This window comes from Urocitellus parryii, chromosome 16 (genome assembly GCF_045843805.1).
Source record: "Urocitellus parryii isolate mUroPar1 chromosome 16, mUroPar1.hap1, whole genome shotgun sequence".
Taxonomy (NCBI): Eukaryota; Metazoa; Chordata; class Mammalia; order Rodentia; family Sciuridae; genus Urocitellus; species Urocitellus parryii.
In genome coordinates, this window is record NC_135546.1 from 24,861,117 (window position 1) to 24,884,089 (window position 22,973).

Here is a 22,973-nt window from a genome sequence, read left to right on the forward strand (position 1 = left end):
ATGGCGGCAGAAGCAGTGTATTTTCATGATGAAAACAGCAGCGGCAGTAACCTGTTGGAAAATTCAGAATATTTTGGTTTCCAAAGGTAGAACTGATGACTCATTGAAATATACCTATGTAGGCAGTACCAAATCAATGTTCCACAAGGCTTGTAATTTCAGTCATTTTTTTTTGCCTTTCTATTTCATGTTCTCCTTCCTGATTGATATGCAATAGTGAATTTCATTTTTTGTAAACTTGTCTCAATAGTCATTATTTATACTCCTTTTTGTAAATTTACATAATGGTTTAATATTTCCTCTTTTAATTAAGTGAATTTAGAAATATTTTGACTGTAACCTAGTCTTTTGGTATGCCTTCTTTTCCTCACAAATATAAACCACTTTCATTCTGTCATATCAACTTTTTGCTACATATGTACTTTGCAAGTATTTTCTCTCACTTTATATTTCAGCTTGGATACCTGAGTGTTCCTCATCTACAATATTAAAAATTGGCCTTCACATAAATCCATTTAATGAAATTAAACAGGAAAGGGTCTTAAAAATTGAGTAATATATGTCACTGATATAGTTTCTCTTTTCCCAGTATTCAAATAAGTACCATGTACATTCATTTTAAGAGGATGACCAAGGACAAGCAGAAAGTATAAATAGTGTATTAGTTGGAATAATCCAAAGCTCCATGTAATTGAGTGGGTTTACAGGTTTTCAAGAAAAAATAAATAAGACTTCAATTCTGTACACAGCTCTGTCCTCTGCTCTGCATCTGGAGACAGTGTATGATGTCACATTTTAATCTGTCATAGTCAGTTTTGTGCATAATTAACCTGTCTTGCTACATTCTCCTGGATCAGTGTCCACTTTCTTCCTTCATCCACTGTGCTTGAAATTTTATTTTTTGTCATCCTGTCAAATACTCTGTGCAAGAATACAAATAAAATTAATGGAGGAACTAATATCTATGTTACTGTAGTTTTCAGAGTCTATGAGGCTTGAATGTTGTAACTTTTTATGACAGCACCATTCTCTTTATCTCTGTGTGTGTGTGTGTGTGTGTGTGTGCGTGTGTGTGCGAGTGTGAGTGTGTGTGTGTGTGTGTGTGTGTGTGTGTGGTCTCTCTTTATTCTTTTGAAGGCTGTATCACTACTAGGAGAAGGGAAACATTTGTAACCACAGAAAAAATACAATAGCCATTAAAAGCTGGAATGATTTTCTTCCAGAGTTCCTGAAGGAGTGTGTCTTTGCTAAAATTTGTTATTAATCCTCTCTTTTGATAATAAAAACATACATAACTATAAAAGAATGAGTTTTATTATTTTAAGCTGTTATATTTGTGATTATTTCTTTTAGTAGCAATAGGAATCTATGGATTTTTTTGCAAGTTTAATTGACAATGTAACCAAACTGAATCCTCCTAAAGTGGTAGGTATCAAATATAAATACTGGTTGTTCAGGTTGTTTTTATATATTTACAAGTTTAATTGAAAGCTGCCTAGCATATTTTCAGAAACAGGATGAGCTTGGTAATTGAAATTCTTCAGTATTTCATTTATTTATTTATTTATTTATTTAATATCTTACCTGCTGCTTACTGCAGATGTAACTCTGTCTTTTATATAACTTCTCATTACTTATTCTTTATAAAATATTTTTTCTGAAATACTTTTTAATATATTTTATTTTTGCAGTTTTCAAAAGTGTAGGGCTGATTCTGACAAACTTCCTGAAAATATGTTTTTATTTTTAAAAATTAGAGGAATTCTTCTTTCCTTCTGTCACCTACTTAATTGAGAACAGAAAATTTACTGGTTCATGTTTCTTTCATTTCTTTCACTGAGTGGATGTACTTGTGTCTCTGTGGTGGTCTTGTTTGTTTTTGTTTGTTTGTTTGTTTGTTTTGTTTTGTTTCTGAATTGTAGATTTTTGAGATTCAAACCAACATTTTTAATATGGTAAAAGTAAGGTATATACCAAGCAGCTTACTTGTGTCTCTTGCTATTTAATTTTGTTTTTTCCCTAAATGAGTTATAAGAGAGCTAAAAACAAAGTAGATGTTTTCAAGGTCACCATAAATGAAATGTGTAAAAATAGAAAAAAAATTAGATAAAATGGAAAAATCAACAAAGGATATGCACTTGGGCTTCTGACTAATATGGTGAATTTCTGGCTGAATGTTATCTAAAGTGTGCTGTCATTGTGTACCTAAAAATTTGAGAGTGAAGACTTAAATTCAGAATGGTCACATAGAACTGTTTTTCATCTCTAATGTGTCTTAGAGTTTTTACCAGGGGTATTAAAGGATCTCTATACTCCTTATTGTGTAGTGTTCAGTGACTTTGAAACCGTTTATGAATTCACTTTCCTGAAAACTTTAAAAAGCTGAGAAAAAGTGTCTTGTAAAACATAAAAGAATCAATATAAAAGAATACTATATTCTGTTGTTTAAATGGTACCTCAACCTATAAATAGTGATATTAAAAATCTATACTTACAAATATATGTACATAGAAAGAAAATTTACCAAATACTACATACCTATTAATATTGCAGCCAATATTTTACTAATAATATTTTTATAATTTATCAGTATTATCTATTAAATTCTGTATGTGCTGTATTATTGTCAAAGTTTTATCACACTGCCTAAATTATGTAATATATTAGAAATCTTTTATTTTTTGTACCATTGATTGAACCTAGGTACACTTAAGCACTAGGACAAATCCTGTGCTCCCATGCCCTTTTTATATTTTTATTAGAGACAGTGTTTTGCTGAGTGACTTAGAGCCTTGCTAAATAGCAGAGGCACTATTTGTCCTTGTGATCATCCTGCTTCATCCTCCCAAGTCACTGGAATTATAGGTGTATACCTCCATGGCTAACATATATTAGTAACCTTAAGATTGACACTTGTTTCTTTTTGTTTTAAAATAACCTATAGTTATTTTGTACAAAAATTATGCAATGTATTTTGGGATGTATAATGTGTACATAAACATTTATCATACATGCACAAAGGGTACAAGAAAATAAAGAGTGTGGTAAGGTTTTTATTTTTTATTTAGTAAACTCATATAATATTGGCTCTAATTAAATGGGAATGATAAAGTGGAAATTATAATTTTTTTAGCAACCAGTACAAATAAAATATATTCTCATTGAAACACTAGGAAAGAATAAGCTGTGTGGAATAATTATTTTTTTTAAATTATTGATGGCCCCACTCATCCTAATGGTCCAAAATAAGAAATAACTCAAATGTTCTTGAATGTTGAAATGAACAATTTTGTAGTGCATCCATAAAATACAAAATCAGTCATCAATATAAAGGAACACTTTACTGATGCACATATGCTTATTGACACTTACAGCAGCTGTATTTAAGTTATATTGCATTACGCTAGGCAACATAAAATTATAGTTTTTATAATAAATTCCAGTAACATCATTCTGGGGAAAACAAAGTTGCATGTAAAAGAAAATGTTTTTTTTTTTTTTTTTTTTTTTGGGGGGGAAGCAATGATGTAAATACTCTTTGCCTAAAATCAGTGAAGGTTTTAACATTCTAATTTGTTACAACTGTATAGTGTGTTTCTATGACATTCAAGGTATGTACTTATGACCTCACCAAAAAATAAATATACAAGGAGGATGGCTGGCCTATGTTGTAAAATGGGTAGAAGCATAGAAAAAATAAAAATGGCATATAATACATAGGTATTAAATCTGGGTAACTGGTAAAATATTTACTTTTTTAAGACACATTTTTACATTTATGTAATAATACATTTTACATTCATGTAATAAAACATTCCCATGCTAGTTATTAAGAACCTTTTTGCTCTTTGGGATAGTAGATGAAAAAACTGATTTCAAGTGTCCTCAGTGAGGCTGATTCAAAATGTGTTTACTTTTGAATAACTTCTGAATCTTTACATAAATGCCTTATGTGGTTTTATATGTGCATCATACTTTAATGAAAATTTTAAAAGTTATGTTTCTGAAATAATTATGCTTCTCAGAATACTAGTAACAATTTATGATTTGGTATAAATCTCAAATTGTTTTTTTTTTCTATTTTAATATTTTATCATTCTCAAGCATTTATCCATGTTCTAACACTTGGTTGAAACTTTATTTATTTATTTAATTCAGCACCCATATCATAAACATTATTTTTTTATTCACTTTTTTCCCTCAGTACAGAGGATGGAAGTATCACCAAATACATATGCCCACACACACACACACACACACACATACCAGTGGAGAATATATATATTTTTTCACTGGTGAAATATTCACTTTGTGAATATAATTTTTTTTCTTTGAAATGACACCATACTATGTTATGAATTCTGTCATTGAACTTGCAATCCAAAAGCATAAGGCACATTTATTGCTAGGATTATTGGCATGCAGCACAACACATGGATTAACACATTTTTAAAATAATTTTCTCCAGTTAAATTATTTGAAAAAATGATGTGGTTCATAATCAAGGCACTTAAAACTGTGCCTGGTGTATTCCCAGTAATTTTTAACTGAGTTGAATTGGCAAAATTAATATCAATGTTCAGTGTGTGCAAAGGATATCAATAATATAATAGAGGCACTCTGGTTTGAATAATTGTCCAATAATAGTCCATATATTTAAGGTTTATTTTCAAGGGTGTTTTATTTAGTGGAAACTTTGCAAAAATAAATCATATTTGGAATTGTTTACTTCATTGTAGAGTATGTACTTGAAAGGAATTGTTGACATATGGTTATTCTGTTTGCCATTGGCTTCTGCCATAATGTGCTCATGCACCTCAAACATAAAGGAATAACAACAAGCATTTATCAACAATAATCTCCAGAACTTTGATTGAAAAATAAGATTTTTTAATTTGTTAGTTGATTATCACAAGTATATTTCATAGCTAAAAAAATACACAAACAAAAAAATACTGAGAAATTGGGTGGCCAAAGTCATGAGCACATATCTTATATGTCTTTGCAACTCATTCATCAAAAGATGTTAATTTAAAGTAGTAGTTTTTTTTTGTATTTACTACACATGGTAATTTATTCCATATCTTTCAAAGACACACATGCCTGGGTTTCTCTCCAGGGATATGGATTACATTGTTTTAATGCAATATTTATTTATTTTTGTTTTTGGAAATTAAGGAGCCCTTCAGGTGATTGTACAGTTTAGCCAGAACTAGGAACCATTGGTTCATAGTTGAAAACACATTAGCTCTGTGTAGTTTCCTTGTGTGTTGTGTGGTGTTGTCCACTTCAGCCTTTCATGTGGGGGTATATAGAGAAGAGATTTGCCATGTTGAAAAAAAAATCAAAGAATTTTTTTTTATATCTCCAGGTGTTTAGTCAAACTTCTTGAGGAGGAAATATTTTTTCAGTATACCTATCTTGTTCTCTTGATTTTATATTAAGAAACTTTTTTATAAAAAATAATATCTAAGTTTCTTCTAGGTTAAAAATCATAAGTAGACTATGAAAACCAAAAAAAGAGAATAAACTAAGTTGAAGATACATTGTGTGTTATGCACATTTTTACTATTATCTCATGATGAAAAATAAAAATGAATCATTTAGCTTTATTTTCAAAACAGAGTCCAAATTGATTTTCCCAAATTATTCCCTATTAAACACACACACACACACACACAAACTTGAATGTTCTTAAAAGTGTTTGAATAGGAAAAAAAATAGTAAATGATATTGTGCTTCAATAGCATAGGTGTAATTCTTCAGTTTCTTAATTCTTAGAAAGTTTTTTATGATTATTTTTTGGTGCTGGAAATTAAACCCACAGTCTTTTGCATTCAATTGAACTATATCAAGAGCCCTAGAAAAGTTTCATGATTATTGTGTCCTGGGGAAAATCTGAATTCTTAAGGCAGGCTGTTGTGTTTCTAAGTTTAAAACCTGAATAACCTTTTAGTACCTGTGGCATTGTAAAGTTTTATTAATTTAGAATAAAAATAAAAATTGTTTTCTGAAAGAAAAGAAAAAGCATAAAATGCAAAAATATCTCCAGTTCCATATCCTTCCCTGTATCTATCTCAGTAATTGGCAATACTCTTTTATAACTGTCCTTATGAAGAGGCAGTATCTCTTTGCCAATATGTGAATTTAAAAATGGCTACTATATTACACCAAGTAGAAGAGAGAGAAAATGCAAATGTACTGGTATTGTGCTTAGATCTAAAGTGTCTTGAATTCTTCCTGTTTTTGTCTTTGTAAACCTCATCATCTTGAGAAGAAGAAGCTCATATTAGGCTTATGAAGGAGAAGAGGCTATGTGGATGAGAATGAAAAGACCAGAGTGGACAGCCATCTCTCTTCCAGAAACAGGGTAACCATGTCAAATAGCTGAGCTTGCACTTGTAAAGTATCTGCTGAAATCAGAATAGCCCAGATAAACCGAGTCCAAATTTGGCTTGCTCATAAACTGCTCATTTGAATCATGAATTAGTTTGCTGGTAGTTTGTGATACTTAACAGCTTTTTAATACTTAATAGCTTAAATACATTTAATAGAAACAGGAAGCCAGAATTCAAAACATGCTAATTTCAAGTTAACTGCATAGATTTAGGCTTGGAAAATGTACTAATTTATTTTTTTTGATGTTGAAAGTCCTATAAAATTATATTGAATAATGCCAAAATTCATGTAGACATGAAAATTTTATTAGTACTTTAACTCAGAGCATAATCTGCACAAATATAAACCAGACAACCATAGCTGGATCACTAGGATGAAGGCCTAATGGCAAAACAAACAAAAAGTTGATCTTTTTGTTCACAACTAAATTTCAGTGTCTAGGTGTAGACAGATATGAAGACACGAGGACACTTTTCCCTGGATTTGCATCATCCTTTGTTTTCTGTCTAATATATGAAAAGACTACTGACCTTAACAGTTTTCAGTTTGGAAGAATGGCCTGCCTTAGGCAACTCTCACCTTATAGCACACTCCTGGGTCTAAAAATACCATTTCTTTCTCATTTGGTTTAAAGGAGAAATATTGTTAAGGAAGACATATTTCCTTACCTCTAATAAGAAAGGAGGGTTTTAGTCATTCAATTATCTGCAGTCCAGAGAATCACAGCATATCAGATATACACTTGTGATGTGACAGCCATTTGTCACATGTGCTAATGAGTTCTAGGAATGTGGTTGATCTTCATTGAGAAGTATTAGAAGTAGAAAGAAGTGTGAGATTTGAAAAATTAATAAAAATACATGTAGTTAACTAACAATTTTCATTGTTTCTATATTGGAATGATAAAATTATGGATATTTGGGTTAAAAATATTTTTAAAAATTACTTAGAAATTATAAGCATGATTTTATTATATAATATAATGTTTCATTATTTTATAACTTAAATTATTATAAAGTACCAATTATTTGTAATAACCTATGAGTTATAAGATTTTATAGGAATTTATTTATACATTCGTATAATTATTTGTTTTATTTGTTTTCCTTACAAACCCTAAAAGTTCAGTTTCACATATATTTATCATTTTATTTCTTCCAACTATGATGCTGTAGAAGATTATCTACTTTTTCTAAAATTTAGTTGCTTCAAAATTTCTGAACATGAGCTGGGTGTGTTGTTGCATACCTATAATGCTGGTGAATCAGGATACTAAAGAAAGTTAATCATAAGCTTAGGGACAGCCTGAAAGACTTAGTGAGATTCTGGCAAAAAAAAAAAAAAAATTGAAAAGACCTGGAGATGTTCCTCAGTAATGCATCCCTGGGGTCTGTCTCTGGAACAAAAGCAAACAAACAAACAAAAAGCGTTATTTAGCCAGAGTATGAAGGTTATGAAATCCAAAAATGTAAAGTAATTCTCACTCTATTATTTGCATTTGTGAATCTGTCATTGGTATTACTGTCATTGATAATTGATATAAAATTATATTCAACATTAAATACTTATGTCCCCTTTTATGGCCAGGTATTCTTGCACATAGCAAGCTCTGTCTGAGAAGGAATATAATTAATGTTTTGTTATTTTGGGGTCCTACAGCCTGAATTGAAATTACTCACCTTACACTCTCAGGCACAGGGGTCTAAGCATGGTATTTTTCTATTCAGGTACAAAATTATAAAATAAAAATGATTGAGGTGATAATTATTGAATCAGAGGAAAAACCAAAGAAAAGAGTTAAGTCTTCAAAATCTGGGAAACAATTCATCTCTGTCTCAGGCAAATCTCTTGATCCATCTCTAGGTTTTTGGATGCCTGGGTGGCTCTGTAATGGGCCCTTTCCTTCTGACTTTCAGGGTCTAGAGTATTTAAAAATAAGAAGTCTTCAGTGCTGGACATTATAAAATAAAAACAAATGGGCTGAGTAAAAGTATTCATAACTAATTGTGAGAACCTGCACTTTCCTAAGGTCACCTTTGTAATCTTTTCACCCTAGTCTAAATTTGATAGAGCTCAATATACTGCCACATCTGTCCCTAAGAATGGGGTTGACAGTCAGGATTCTACTTTTTGTCCTCTGAATGGTGACCTGTGTCTGGCCTGAAACCAGCTCTGTACTTTCTTACCTACACCCCTTCAGAGTGGTTATTAAATACAGGATAAGGACATGAGAATTTTGACTCATATAAATAATTCATATTTGAGAGGATTTGAGGTCAAAGGAGTTTCAGTTTCTCTTTCCTTATCAGGGGCACCCACTTTTTTAAGTGCATCTTCCAATGTAGGCAAGCATGATTTTCCTAAATGCCATATTTTCTCTGCGATATATAATGAAGTATTGTTCCCTGGAATATTTCAAATTACACAGAGTTTTAATTCATTTTTTTCTCTTAGTTTTGTGTGGAATTTTAAAAAGTGAGTGTGTGTGTGCATTTGTGTGCTTGTACTTTTACATGAGAGGAACATGTTATTATAACATGAAACTCTTTAAAAAATATTTGTACCTAATGTCAGGTGTGAAGATGCAAGTTCATAACCTCAGCATTTTAATAGGCTGATGTGAGAGAATTAATATATTGAGAATAAAAAATATAAAGGGGAGGTGAATGATGCTCAGTATGTAGGCACTGCTGACTTTTATCCTTGATATTAAAATAAAAAAAATCTTTGAACTTTTGTTTATTTGTCTTTCATAAGCATAGACAGCAAGTTTAGGTCCCCATTAAGAAAGTTTAGAGTGTGATGTCTCTTCAGCATCTGCCATGTCTTTGAGTGGCTATGGGGTAAAAATTACATGAAGCTGACCCAAGGTGTCCACAGGTTCCATATTTGTTGAATTACCTAGAGAATGCGAACCTGTGTGTAATCCTCTCTTCCTACAGAGCAGCTTGTGGTCAGGGAATGGAACACCTTGTTGGACTAGCTGGATACTCTAGATACTCTAGAGATTATAGGAATATCCTTTATAGGTTTCATCTAAATAATTCAGATATTGGAATATTAATATTATTTTCCCCAAAAGTTAGGTTCAACTCCGCAGAAACACATTATTGCTCAGATCTATTGATTCTGTAACTGAAAAGAAAGGGAAATATGATTTTGGTCCTCCTTTTTCTTAATGATGTAGGGAAGATTGAGTATAAGGGGCCAGAATTTGAAAGGAGAATAATCTGTAATAAGGACTTAGAAAAAAAAAAAAAAAAAAGAAAAAACCTAGTGTGTTTATGCAGACGTCTTCAAGGAAAAACTCAGTATATGCTAATTGGAAGACATAATGTAATGCCTCAGGTTTGGGGTGGTAACTAAATATTTCAATAAATAGGATGGTGGGTTTAGCATGTCTCACTTAGTCTAATATTTTTATTTCCTATAAAATGCAATTCATCACTAATATTTGAAAGATTAAGAAAAGTTGCCAAAGAGAAAAGATAGAGGCAAATTTCAAATAAAATTATATTCAAACTAAGGTAATTTTTTGAGCTTGAAAAAGAACATCATTGAAGGTTAAGTGAGATCTTCGTTCTATCTGTGGCTATAATTTTTATTGCTGTAGAGCTACTTCTAGAATGTCAGATTGGAAAAAAATCAGAGATAGGTAATAAGCAGCTTTTGTTTTTCTCAATGTATTTTGCAATACTTCAAATTTATCAAATATAAGATATGGATGCATCCAAAATCTTAGGCTGTCAAGGGTTTCTTTTTAGAAGAAATAGCAAATAAATAAGGTGAAATGAAAATGGACAAAAGGAAGTAAGAGCATTCATATCTTTCTGGGCATATTGTGACATGCCAGTAATCACAACAACCTGGAGGTTGAGGAAGTAAGATCAAAGCTGAAGCTTAGTGTAGCAACTTAGTGAGAGATTGTCTCAAAAAAAAAAATAAAAATAAAAGGTCTAGAATATATCTTAGTTGTAGAATACCCCTGTACCAAAAAGAAAAAAAAAAATCAAAATTCCAAATGAAGTATCCTTTTCCCTGAAGCCAATGAATACTTAGGAGTTTTAAGAAAATTGTGTGTATGTTGGTTTGGACTGCCATGAGACGGCTCAGTATTCTTAGATTTTCATATAAAGGAAATTATCTAAAGAATACCAACCTGTTTTTTTAACAAATATTTTGTTCTTACCCCTGAATGTAAAAGTGTTCAATTAAATATTATTTTATGTAAAACAATGGGAATATTCAGAATGAGTATCTGAATCAGCATATTTAAAATAGTGAGAATCTTCTAAATCTTATTGGGAAAGGGGCTCTTCTATGGCAGAACATAAAAATTGGAGGTAATATCTTCAACCACTTATTTCCTCAAATGGCCTACATAGTGTCCCATTTTCCTCTGACTTTTTTTAGATTCTATGTAAGGTTTCAATTGTTATCTTCCAGATTTATATAATTTATAACAAGCTGGTATACATAAGTGTTCTTTTTTTATCAGAATAATTAACTTGAGTGAGTAAATGTAGAGACCCCTAATTTATAGGAAATTAATTATAAATATGAATATTGTTCTATTCTGGGGCTTGAAACTGGCACCTAATTTAGTAAAATTTGATAGTAGCAAACACCAAACTTGTGGGATCTGTACTAGATGGTATCAGAACTGAATTATTGGACTACTAGTTGTTGAAATATTGGTTATTGTGCAAGTTTGCACATTTGGTATCAAAAGTGGTTGCAGAGTCAGGAAAAGTGGCACAAACCTGTAATCATAGTGATGTGGAAAAATGAGGTAGGATAAAAGTAAATATGATTCAAGACTCAGTAATTCAGAGACCCTAAGCAACATTGTAAGCCCATTTATCACAATAAAAAAAATCAAAACTTCTTGAAATGCATTTCAGCAGTAGAGTGCCCCTGGATTAAATCTCTAAATTAAAAAAATAATAATAATGCTGAATCAGAAGAAAGACATCACAGATCAGAATGTTATACTAATTTCATGTATGTGTTTGTTCACTAGTGATAACTGAGACCCTGGTAAAATGAGTATTTCCAAGCTGTCAGAGAGGCATTTAGGGTGCAAGAGCTTTTCAGAATTTTTTTCTTAACTGCTTAGTATTCACTCAATTTCTACTTTGAAATGAGCCAAGTGAGGATACAGTTTCACAGTGAGAGTGGTTTTACAAATCTGGGAATGTTAAACCTGATATGTCAGTTTCCTTATGAACTGAGAGATTAATAGTCTATTCAATTAATTTGCTTTTTTTATTTTTATTTTTTGTTATAACTTTGTGCCATGTGATTCAAGTTGACCCAAGTACCTAAGTGTTTTGTAATAGTTTGATAGTTAAAAATTTTATTCTTTTGTTTTAGAAGTGAGTTGTGATGTTGCAAAAGTAATTTTTAAAATACAGTATAGATTTATGGTATATTTAAATAATGAGAAGATAGACAACTTTGGAGATAAACATTCAAATAATTATGTGGACTGTTGAAAGTTTTGGTGTGTGTTTAGTGATCTCTTATGTCTTCTACACACTAAGGTGACCACTGTCATCTGAGTATAGTTATTACTTACAATTTTGCTATGCATATCTCAAGTATCATTCATTTGTTTGGTTGTTCTTCTTTTGAATATTCAATAACTAATTGCAACTATTATTTATCCTTTGGAATTATGTTGGATTTTTCCCACCTTTTTTGTTTCAGTGTTTTTCTTTACATGTGCTGCTGGCTGGATTTCATTATACCAAAGTTATCCACCAATTTTACTGCTTAAAATGAATTATTGGGGCTGGGGATATAGCTCAGTTGGTAGAGTGCTTGCCTTTCATGCAAAAACCCTTGGGTTCAGTCCCGGGCACCACAAAAAATGTATCTTATTGAATGGTTGACATCACTACCATTTGTGAAAGCCACCTCTTTTAACTCTCATTAAAATTTGTATGAAATTAAATACTATGTCATTAATCATATGGTTTATGTGTTATGTATTTCTTCATTTTTATTTCAGGAACCATTGACATTAAGGGATGTGGTCATTGAATTTTCAGAAGAGGAATGGAAATTCCTGGACCCTTCTCAACAGACTTTATATGGAGATGTGATGTTAGAGATCTGTAAAAACCTACTGTTTATTGGTGAGCCTAAATTTCATTCAGAATTTTTAATTAAAAACCAATATTTATTTTTTTAACTTTATAGAGTATCTTATGGTAGCTTCTATTCTTCATTAAAAAGTTTGTTTCTTGTTTTTAGTACAAAGATTGGGCATTTGTTTATGTAGAAAACAAAATGTTAAAGATTTTTTCTTTTTAGGTGTAATTTATCTTTTCTAAGTAGTGATTACAATGTAGAGAATGAAAATGGTTTCAAAGTATTTTAGTGTTTTTGTCTAGAAAAAAAATGTTTGAGAAAATAATTTTGTAGACTCTTATAGGATTTTCTCTTTCTTTTTTTCCTAATGAGGGTAACATTAAAAAGACTTATTTAGTTACCAAGAAAATAACAAAACGTGACATATTCCATAAAAAAAAAAATTGATGTCTCTATGTAATCTTTGGTCACCACTTGGTCTCCAATGAAATAACCTTGGGATTTGAAGAGAAAAGTGACAGTAGACATATCAAATTAGGTAGAAATCAATGAAGCAAAGAATACAGATAAGAGGTCCAAAATTAAAGAGGAATTCACATTTAAAAATCTTAATTGATAAGCTAAAATCTGACAGAAAATATTTTTTCAAACCTAGGTTTGTTTCAGTTGCAATCATTAAAGAGCATTTCATACTCTCTGTTTACCATGCATATCAATTATTTAAGCTCCTTCTTGTCCTTCACTTATCTCCCTACATTTCAATTAACAAAATATTGTAGGAAAATCAAAAGAAGAGGGGTTGGGGATGTGGCTCAAGTGGTAGCTCGGTTTCCTGGCAGGCATGCAGCCTGGGTTCGATCCTCAGCACCACATACAAACAAAGATGTTGTGTCCACCGAAAAAAATAAATATTAAAATTCTCTCTCTGTGTCTGTCTGTCTGTCTCTCTCTCCCTCCCTCTCTCCCTCTCTCTCTCTCTCTCTCTCTCTCTCTCTCTCTCTCTCTCTCTCCCCACTCTCTCTCTCTCTCTCTCTCTAAAAAAAAAAGAAAATCAAAAGAAGACACAGATAAGTGACAGGAAATGTGGCATAGTGACAGAGAGGACAAACTGCCAAGCTTTATTTATATCCACAGGTTAATTTAGGTCATTGGCATCACTAGCACATACTGTTCACTTTATTACTAGGCAGATTACAAACTTAGCAACATTATGCAGCTTATTTATCAGTTACATACTAAGTTGCAATGTGCAGTGTTAGGAGTTTTGTGTAGCTCTCAAGAAAGTCCATTGTATAAGCTTACTGTTTTATGGACAGATTTAGACTCAGTGAACCTTTGTGCTTGTCTAAAAAGAGAGTTTCTTTATTCCAAGGAGTTGTGTGCCAGAGATTATGTTTCAGGCTGATAATACTCTGGTGCAGAGCCTTTTCAAGCAGGGCACTGCCATAGCAGCTTTACATTGCACATGTATTTAATTACTTGATTAGTTCCTTGGGAAAGTTGCAGGGCATTCTAAGGTGGGGAAACAAAGTCTTGTCACCCCTACAAATTATTCCCCAATGACTGTGAGGATATGCATAACCTGGCATTTATTTGCATTTGGAGGCACCATAGAAAATCTGCTCATTTCCAAATATCTCTAGGCAAACTATTGTAAGATATTAATATTACAGGAGAGTTTCTTTAATATAATTTAAATATTTATTCATTCAAATTTTTCTCATCAGAACTTTATATGAATGCTTATATTGAATATTCTGTAAAGTTTTTCTGCCATGTAATGAATAGCAGTATTTCACAATACCTACTCCTAGTGGTTCTGTAAGTATAGCTGATCAATGTGGTTTAAAGAAGAATTTTCAGGGCTGGGGCTGTAGTTTAGTGGCAGAGGGCTTGCCTCACACATGTGAGGTATTGTGTTTTATCTTTAGCACTACATAAAAATAAATGAATGAAATAAATGCATTCTATCCATCTATAGCTACAAAAATTAAAAGAAAGATTTCTATTGTAATACAATTATTCATAATATTGTAGGTAACATTTCTCAAATTCTTGGGTCTTTTTTGACTCTCACTCTTTAGAGAGCTTCAGTGTTGTTCTTATGTTTTCTCACATTAGTGATACTGTTTTTGTTTTTATATCTATATGTAATAATTGAATAGAAATTATTATGACTTGTCACTTTAGGACAACATTAGGTAAAATTAAACTGCATGTGACCCATATGCCAATTTTCAATCAAGTTTTCTATGCTTTTACTTACAAGTACAAATATTACCCCTGTTTTATATATGATTGTATATTGCCTTGATTATTTACTCTGCTTTTGTGTTTAAACATGTAATGTATCTAACGTTTGCAATATATATATATATATATATATATATATATATATATATATATACACACACACACACACACACACATACATACACACACACACATACATACATATGTACACATACATACATACACACATACACATACAGCAGATTGAACACAGAGGTTCTTGGAATATTGAGCTACATCATCACCCCCTTTTGACTTTTAGTTTGAAATAGACTCTTGCTAAGTGGCAAAAGTTGGAATTGTATTTCCATATTTCAGTCTTAAAAGTACCTAGAATTAATGGCATATTTATCATCTCTACATATATAAATCTGTTCTTTTGTCTAGGAATAAGACATTAGCTTTTTAAATGTACCATAAAGATGTTTACAATTCTTTTATCTTTTAGATATTTGTCAAATATGTAATTGTTGTCAAAACTGTATATCTTTGCTGAATGTATTATCTTATACATTTTAAATTTACTGGTCAGTTCTGTTCATTCAAATTTTTTTGTATCACATTTTTTCTTCAAACAAGTTCTCCTTTTCCTTACTTTTTTTATCCCTAATGTCATTCCTTTTGGTCTTTATATTTGGCTACAGTAGATATCTCTCGGAAGTAGAATTACCTGGTATTTTTTTGGGGGGGGGTGTGAATTACTATTTTACTTAACATACTCTCCTGAATGTTGATCATTATAGATATTATATAGCTTATTATCTTTGAAAAGATTTCTAACATTTTCATTCCAAATTGCCTTCATGTAGTCATTTGAAATGATATTTGATTTGCTTGCCACATTGATCTCTTTTGAATGTTGTTTAATGAGAATAGGTCTGTAAATATATTTTGATTTGACCATCACGTTGAGGGCTAATTGATATACTTTCAATTTTATTACCCATGGCTTTCTCATTTAATTGCATTCCATTGAATATTGTAGTGTTTATTATTTTATATCAGGAATTACTATTTAAATTTTTTTAGTCTGTGTAGTTATTGATGTACCAAGAATATTCTAAAGAATTGTTCAAATAACTGATTTTGTTTACACAAAAATAATATTGATTGTTTGGTATTACATAGTCTTCTTAGATTTTTGGGAGTGCTACTGGCACTTTTTTTTTAGAACAGGTGCTTAACCATTGAGCCACATCAACAGCTGTTTTGGGGGAAGGGTACTGGGGATTGACCTCAGGGGCACTTGTCCACTGAGCTACATCTAAAGCCCCATTTTTTTAATTTTACATAGAATCATGATCTCCTTGATTTGCTTTGCACCTTGCTGTTTATGAAGCTGGCTTTGAACTCACAATCCAGCTGTTTCAGTCTCTCAAGCTGCTTGAATTACAGGTGTATATTACTGTGCCTAGCTGGCAGCTGTTTTTATATTTTATTTTTTGACAGTGCCTAGGTAAGTTGCTTAGGGCCTTGCTTAATTGCTGAATTTGTCTTTAAACTCATATTCATAAATTTTGAATATCACTTTCACTTTTGCTTTCCAACTTATTATTTTATGTTACAAAGCAACTTCAATATTTTAATATATTTAACATTTGTTTTGTATTTTTAACCTGATCTCTTTGGAGCAATATTCCTACACTATAAAGAAGATTGCCTCTGTAAACCTAATTAGCTTTTAATGCTTTTTGAAGTTTTTTCATTCCGTGAGAACTAATGCAATGATTTTTTTTTATTATTTACATCAACTGGGGATTGATGTGTCCTACTGTTACTGTGTTGCTTTTTATGCTGTTGAATTTTTTTCTGTGATTCTTAATATATATAAAAAATATGATTGGAATTACAAATATTTCGACTATGATTGTATTCCAGTGATTAGTCATATTTATCTTTACATGATATTGTACTTTGTCTCTCATTTATATAATTATTATCACCTTTGCAATTTTGAATGTAATATTTGTTATATCTTTTTGTTTTTAGACTTTTGTGACCTTATATCTTAAGAAAACATGTAGATTTGCATCTGACATAGTTAATATATTTTTAGGTTTAATCTTGTTAATCACTTTGTTTTCTGTTTAGTTTTTTACAAATTAGTTTATTTTTACTTAAATTTCTGATGAGAAAGAACTTATTTCTGTGGGTTTCAAATTTTGTTGATTTTTTATAAATTTTTCTACTATAAAAAAACTGCTTTAATTTGTATTTCATAGATTTTATGGTGATTATTTTATTCTATTACCTTCAATGTTTATTTTATCATTACTTTGGATTTATATAAAAGTACATAGGATCTCACTGAGGTGCCTAGTGCCTCACCATTGCTGAGTCTGTCTTTGAACTTATGGTGCTCCTGCATCAGTCTCCCCAGATACTGGGATTACAGTCATGTATCACATCTTCCAGCAGTACATGTGTATTTTAATTAATTCTAGCCTTTGATATATTTTCTTCCTCAAATTTCTAATTTATGAGACTGTGTGTGTGTGTGTGTGTGTGTGTGTGTGTGTGTGTGTGTGTTTTGCCTGGGATTAAACCCATCTGTTTGCATGTAAGGCAAAAATTCAAACATGTGAGCTGTGTCCCCAGCCTGAGACATTGTTTTTAAAAGAATATTTTTATTATATAATTTCTAACTTTTCTGTTGCTATTTTTTCTATTTTTTTTTCAATTTTCTACATTTATATTTAGTTTATTAAATACATTTCAGGTGGTTTTCTGGCATTACTTAGATAATTAACAACATCAATTTTTGAACTCTCAATTACTAGTATTACATTGTTTGCTTGAGTTGATTACACTTTTTATTGTGTGAGCTATTATTTTCATTGGGATATTTCTATTCAAAATCTGTTCAATTAGATCATTATAGTCATTTTCAAAAATATTTGGAAGTTACAAAGTAAACAAAAAAAGGTGATGTGCAATGATATATAAATTTAATTCCATATAATGGGAAAGCTGAGACAGTGGAATGCCAGTTTAAAATAAATTTCAGCATCTTTTTCATAAACTGTCTTTAAAAAAAAGTATATAGATATAGATATAGAAATATAGAAATGCCTGTGGATCTAGTTTGGTGATAGAATACCCCTGTGTTCTCGTATGAAATAATCCCCCCAAAGATAAAAATGTAAATAAACAAATAAGAGATATTCATTTCCTGAAACATTTGAGTCATTGGTGGATTCTTTATATGTTGAAGTGAAGGGATATGATTTGACATTGTTGTAGTAATATTAGTCAGTTTGCATTTTGTCCTCATCTATGGTGCTATAATTTCTTAAGATAATTTTCAAAATTCTCAAAGCTTTAGTCATCATGTTGTAGTAAATTCTATGTATTTCTTGAGTAATAATCACCTTGAATCATACTGTTCTGTGGCTATTCCCCCCCCCACTTTGATAAAGTTTTATATAATTGCAGAGTTATTCACCATAGTAAGTGAAATAACTTTGTATTATTTTTTTAGGTATGTCTTCTAATCAAAACCAAGAATTTTCAGGAGAGCAAGAAATACAATATATTTTGCAAAACTTGAAAAATCAGAGGTATGGAAAGCAGGACAGTTAATACTTGGTTTTAAACAAGAAATTGAAATTGAAAGAGAGGGAAGTTCAGAATTTGTCTTAACGAATGGAAAAAAACATGAAAATTATTTATCCAAAAAATTACAAGTTCATCAGGTTATATTATTACAAAAATCTCAATAGACTAACTGCTCATCTAGTGCCATTCAGTTTTTCTTTCATTAAAACTTTAAATTACACTATTGTAATTGTAAAAGTTTTACTACTCAGTATTTTTTGTAAAACCACTTGCAATACACAATATTTTAAATTGAAAAAACATGTATCAAATTACATTTACACAATGTTTACAGGGCATTATGAAGCTGTATCTTAAAAATACCTTTAGAATAATAAAGACTCAACCAGTTTGCTCAGCTTTAGAAATAGAATTAGAATAGAAATAGGCATTTTAATGAAAAAAAATCAAAAAGTTATAAAATGCTTATAGTCAGTTATGTTTTTAAAACTTTTAATAATCTCTACATAAGCGCAGGTTAGAGAAAAGTGTACAGATCATTAATTTAAAGTTGCAGCATTCTAATCTGTCTTTTTTATAAAGTAATAAAAAGAGATTTTCTACACAGTATAGACAAATTGTCTAATTTAAACACGTACATACCATTTCTACTTAAAAGAAATACATGCAGATTAAGAAAATGCTGAAACAAGCCTTAGTAAGACATTTCTGTTGAAAAGAACAATTCAATAATTAAATGTGCTTACAGTGAAATTTTGGTAGGTATTGCTTTTAAATGTAATAATAATTAAGCAAAAAAAAAAAGAAAAAAAGAAGAGAAGCAGTTGAATCTTTCTAAAACACATCAAATAAGCATACAGCTCATCTGTCATGTGTGACAATCCAAACACAGGAAAGTCCCAGTAACTTTTAGCACAGTCTCCCAGAAAGCCCACAGCCCAAATGGCTTGCAGGAATCACACCCCAAAAGCAGACATGAGGGTCTTGTGAGAATTGTGAAAGGCTTCTGACACTTTTCTGGGATCTAGCTAAGAGGTATAAAACAAGCCTGAGATAGAAGTAGTATGGATGGTCTTGTGCAAATGAAGAACAATGAAGGGCTTAAGCTAATAATTGTATAACCCTTTGAGAAAAGTAAAGCAGCCACAGTGGTGATTTAAGACAACCTTTGAATGTGAATGGCTTACCATTAAACTTCTCCTCTGTAAAAAAAAAAAAAAAAAATCTATAATGTCTTTGTCATTTCATGATTCTGTCTACCATTGCAGAAGCCCACTTTGTAGAACCTTCTCCCTGAAACTTGATAGTTTGAGTCAAAGGTGCTTGTAAATATGTATTTATAATTTTAACTCAAACTGAAGCAGTCTTTGTGTAGTTATCAATGTATTTATGGCTCATAAGTTTGCCTAATTACTCCATGTCATGGGACATCAAGCATCCCACCTGAGAAATTTCTTTTTTGGAAGGTGATGAGCCATCTGAAAAAAAAAATAAATATCTGAAATAATTAGTAAAGGAATATAAGACCAGGCAAGAACTTATGTTAAAAGCGGTAAAACATCTTATAGATTCTCTAGACCACATAAGTTCTGCTAGATAATTTTTCCAGTTCTTTATTTAAGGGAGTGTGCATCAAAGTAGGAATAAGATTTCAACAGGAAGAGTCTTTCTTGAGACAGGTTGATTGGCATTCTTACATGTTTTACCCATCTCTGTGATGCTAAGTGGCTATATCGCTCCAATGGATGATACCATCTCCAGTGCCATGCTTAATTTAGACAAAACTAGGTAGTATATAACATGTACTGAATAGTCTCAAACCAGCTGGATTTCAACTGTGAGTTCCCAGATACCAGACTTTTTCCCCTAAAGGCTTCCATGCTTTTTTTTTAAATTTCATGCACAGTTTATAGATATCTTTCAGCAGCTCCATCTGACATGCACTGCTTCATCTTTCATATCAACAGGGATTTTGACCAGACTCCAAGTGAATATCCCAAAAGATCTATGTATTTTTGTGGTTTGGGGTGGAATGAGAAAAAGTTTCCAAGTGTGAGAAACAGAGACTTCCTGGATCCTATACATGTCCCTAATGAACTAAATCCTGTTGCCATTTGATTTTTCTGAGGCCCTAGGACTACTTATCTGTGCATCTCAAGGAATATGTTTTCAACAAAACAAAAGTATTCTCTAACTTATTTCAGTGAGCTAGTTACATAGAAAGAATTTTAAAAACACCCTCAGTGATAGATATTTTTGCTGGAAAGTTGAGGAGCCCAGCTCAGATGAAGTTTGCTCTTTGGCTTAATGAAGAATGCTCTGGCACATCAGGGCAATAATATGTCCCAGTGCCTGCAGGATTCCCCACAAATTAAAACTAGACAATAGTGTGTTGGAAGAAAGGTGGAACTGTAGGGATGTGGGGCATTGGCTAAGCTGGAGAGAGACAAGAACACATATGGCATTCACATTTCAGGACCTGTGTGTGCTTTTAAGTATATTTGAACAGCATTTGTAATTATACCATTCCTCTAAAAAATGAAAAATTTGCAATGGAGTCTATTTCATGCTTTAGTTAGTCACTGGAATAATTTAAAATTCACAATTGAGTAAATATACACAAATATTTCTTTAGACAAATTGAAGAAAAAGAAGGACAAGGAAAAGAAGAAATTTCTGAGTTTTAGTAGTCTCTCTGACTGTTACTTTACAAAAATGATGAAATGAACAGTTTCTCCTTGTGACAATGCATGGAAGTATAATGAATGTTGGAGTATTTGTACTTACATAATATTGCTTAATTTAAAAGTAGAAAGAATTTTTAAAACACCCTCAGTGATACTCAGAGAGACCTATACTTATGATAAATCTTTTAGGACCTGTAGACAGTCTCTGCCCTAGGTAATTCACAGCATAATAAATTTGGTGTAAAACAATGTAAATTCTGTGAAAGTCATTAAAATTTTCTTCTTTTTTTAAATCCTAGAAATCACCCATGTCATCGTTTAAAAGAGCTTTCCAATGAGAAAAGTGAAAAAGTTTTTAATCCATACCCAAAATTTATTTATCCAAGCTTTTATAATCAAGAGACAAATTACAGCTATAAAGTATGTGAAATCATTTTTAATAAAACTACAAGAATTTCTGATCTCCAGAGAATTAATATTGGTGGGAAGCTCTACAAGTTAAAAAAAATTGTAAAAGCATTTAAAAATTCCTCAATTCTTTATCAGAGCAGTGATAAATCCTCCATAAGTAAAGAATGTGAAAAATATTTTACTCAAATCCTATGTGTTACTAAAAACAATAGGCTTTACAAATTGAAGAAATATGAAAATGTATTTAAGTGTTGCTCAAACCTTTTTAAACACTATAGTAATCATATTGGCGATAAAATCTGGAAATGTAAAGAAAGTGTCAAAGCTTTTAATAAAAAATCACACCTTCCTGAACACCAGAAAATTTATACTGGAGAAAAGCCATACAAATGTAAAGAATGTAGTAAAGCTTTTAATCAAAAATCATGCCTTACTCAACACCAGAGAATTCATACTGGAGAAAAGCCATACAAATGTAAAGAATGTGAAAAAGCTTTTAATAAAAAATCATGCCTTACTCAACACCAGAGAATTCATACTGGAGAAAAGCCATACAAATGTGAAGAATGTGGCAAAGCTTTTAATCAAAAATCAAAACTTACTCAACACCAGAGAATTCATACTGGAGAAAAGCCATACAAGTGTGAAGAATGTGGCAAAGCTTTTAATAAAAAATCATGCCTTACTCAACACCAGAGAATTCATACTGGAGAAAAGCCATACAAATGTAAAGAATGTGGCAAAGCTTTTAATCATATATCAAGCCTTACTCAACACCAGAGAATTCATACTGGAGAAAAGCCATACAAATGTGAAGAATGTGGCAAAGCTTTTCATCAAAAATCATGCCTTACTCAACACCAGAGAATTCATACTGGAGAAAAGCCATACAAATGTGAAGAATGTGGCAAAGCTTTTAATCAAATATCAAAACTTACTCAACACCAGAGAATTCATACTGGAGAAAAGCCATACAAATGTGAGGAATGTGGCAAAGCTTTTAATAAAAAGTCATGCCTTACTCAACACCAGAGAATTCATACTGGAGAAAAGCCATTCATTTGTGAAGAATGTGGCAAAGCTTTTAATAAAAAATCATGCCTTACTCAACACCAGAAAATTCATACTGGAGAAAAGCCATACAAATGTAAAGAATGTGAAAAAGCTTTTAATCGAAAATCACACCTGACTGAACACCAGAGAGTTCATACTGGAGAAAAGCCATACAAATGTAAAAAAAATGTGGCAAAGCTTTTAATCAAATTCAGAACTTACTCAACACCAGATAGTTCATACTGGAGAAAGACCATACAAATGTGAAAAAAAGTGACAAAGCTTTTAATCAAAAATCACACCGTACTCGGCACCGGAAGCTTCATAGTGGAAAAATGCCGTACAAATGTAAAGAATGTGGCAAAGCGTTTAATCAAAAATCATGCCTTACTCAGCACCAGAGAATTGATACTAGGGAGAAACCATACAAATATCTATAATGTAGCAAAGATTCTAATTGAAGGTCACTTCTTA

The 22,973-nt window shown here is 31.3% G+C and overlaps 1 protein-coding gene across 1 annotated transcript; it reads left to right on the plus strand.

Annotated features, from left to right (window-relative positions):
* On the plus strand, positions 1-22,735 carry LOC144250570 (uncharacterized). Its single transcript, XM_077793437.1, is given in 6 exon segments — positions 1-86; positions 6,304-6,370; positions 12,416-12,542; positions 20,255-20,400; positions 21,582-22,679; positions 22,682-22,735. Coding segments are annotated over 6 exon segments (1,578 nt in total).
* The last annotated feature ends 238 nt before the right edge of the window (positions 22,736-22,973 follow it).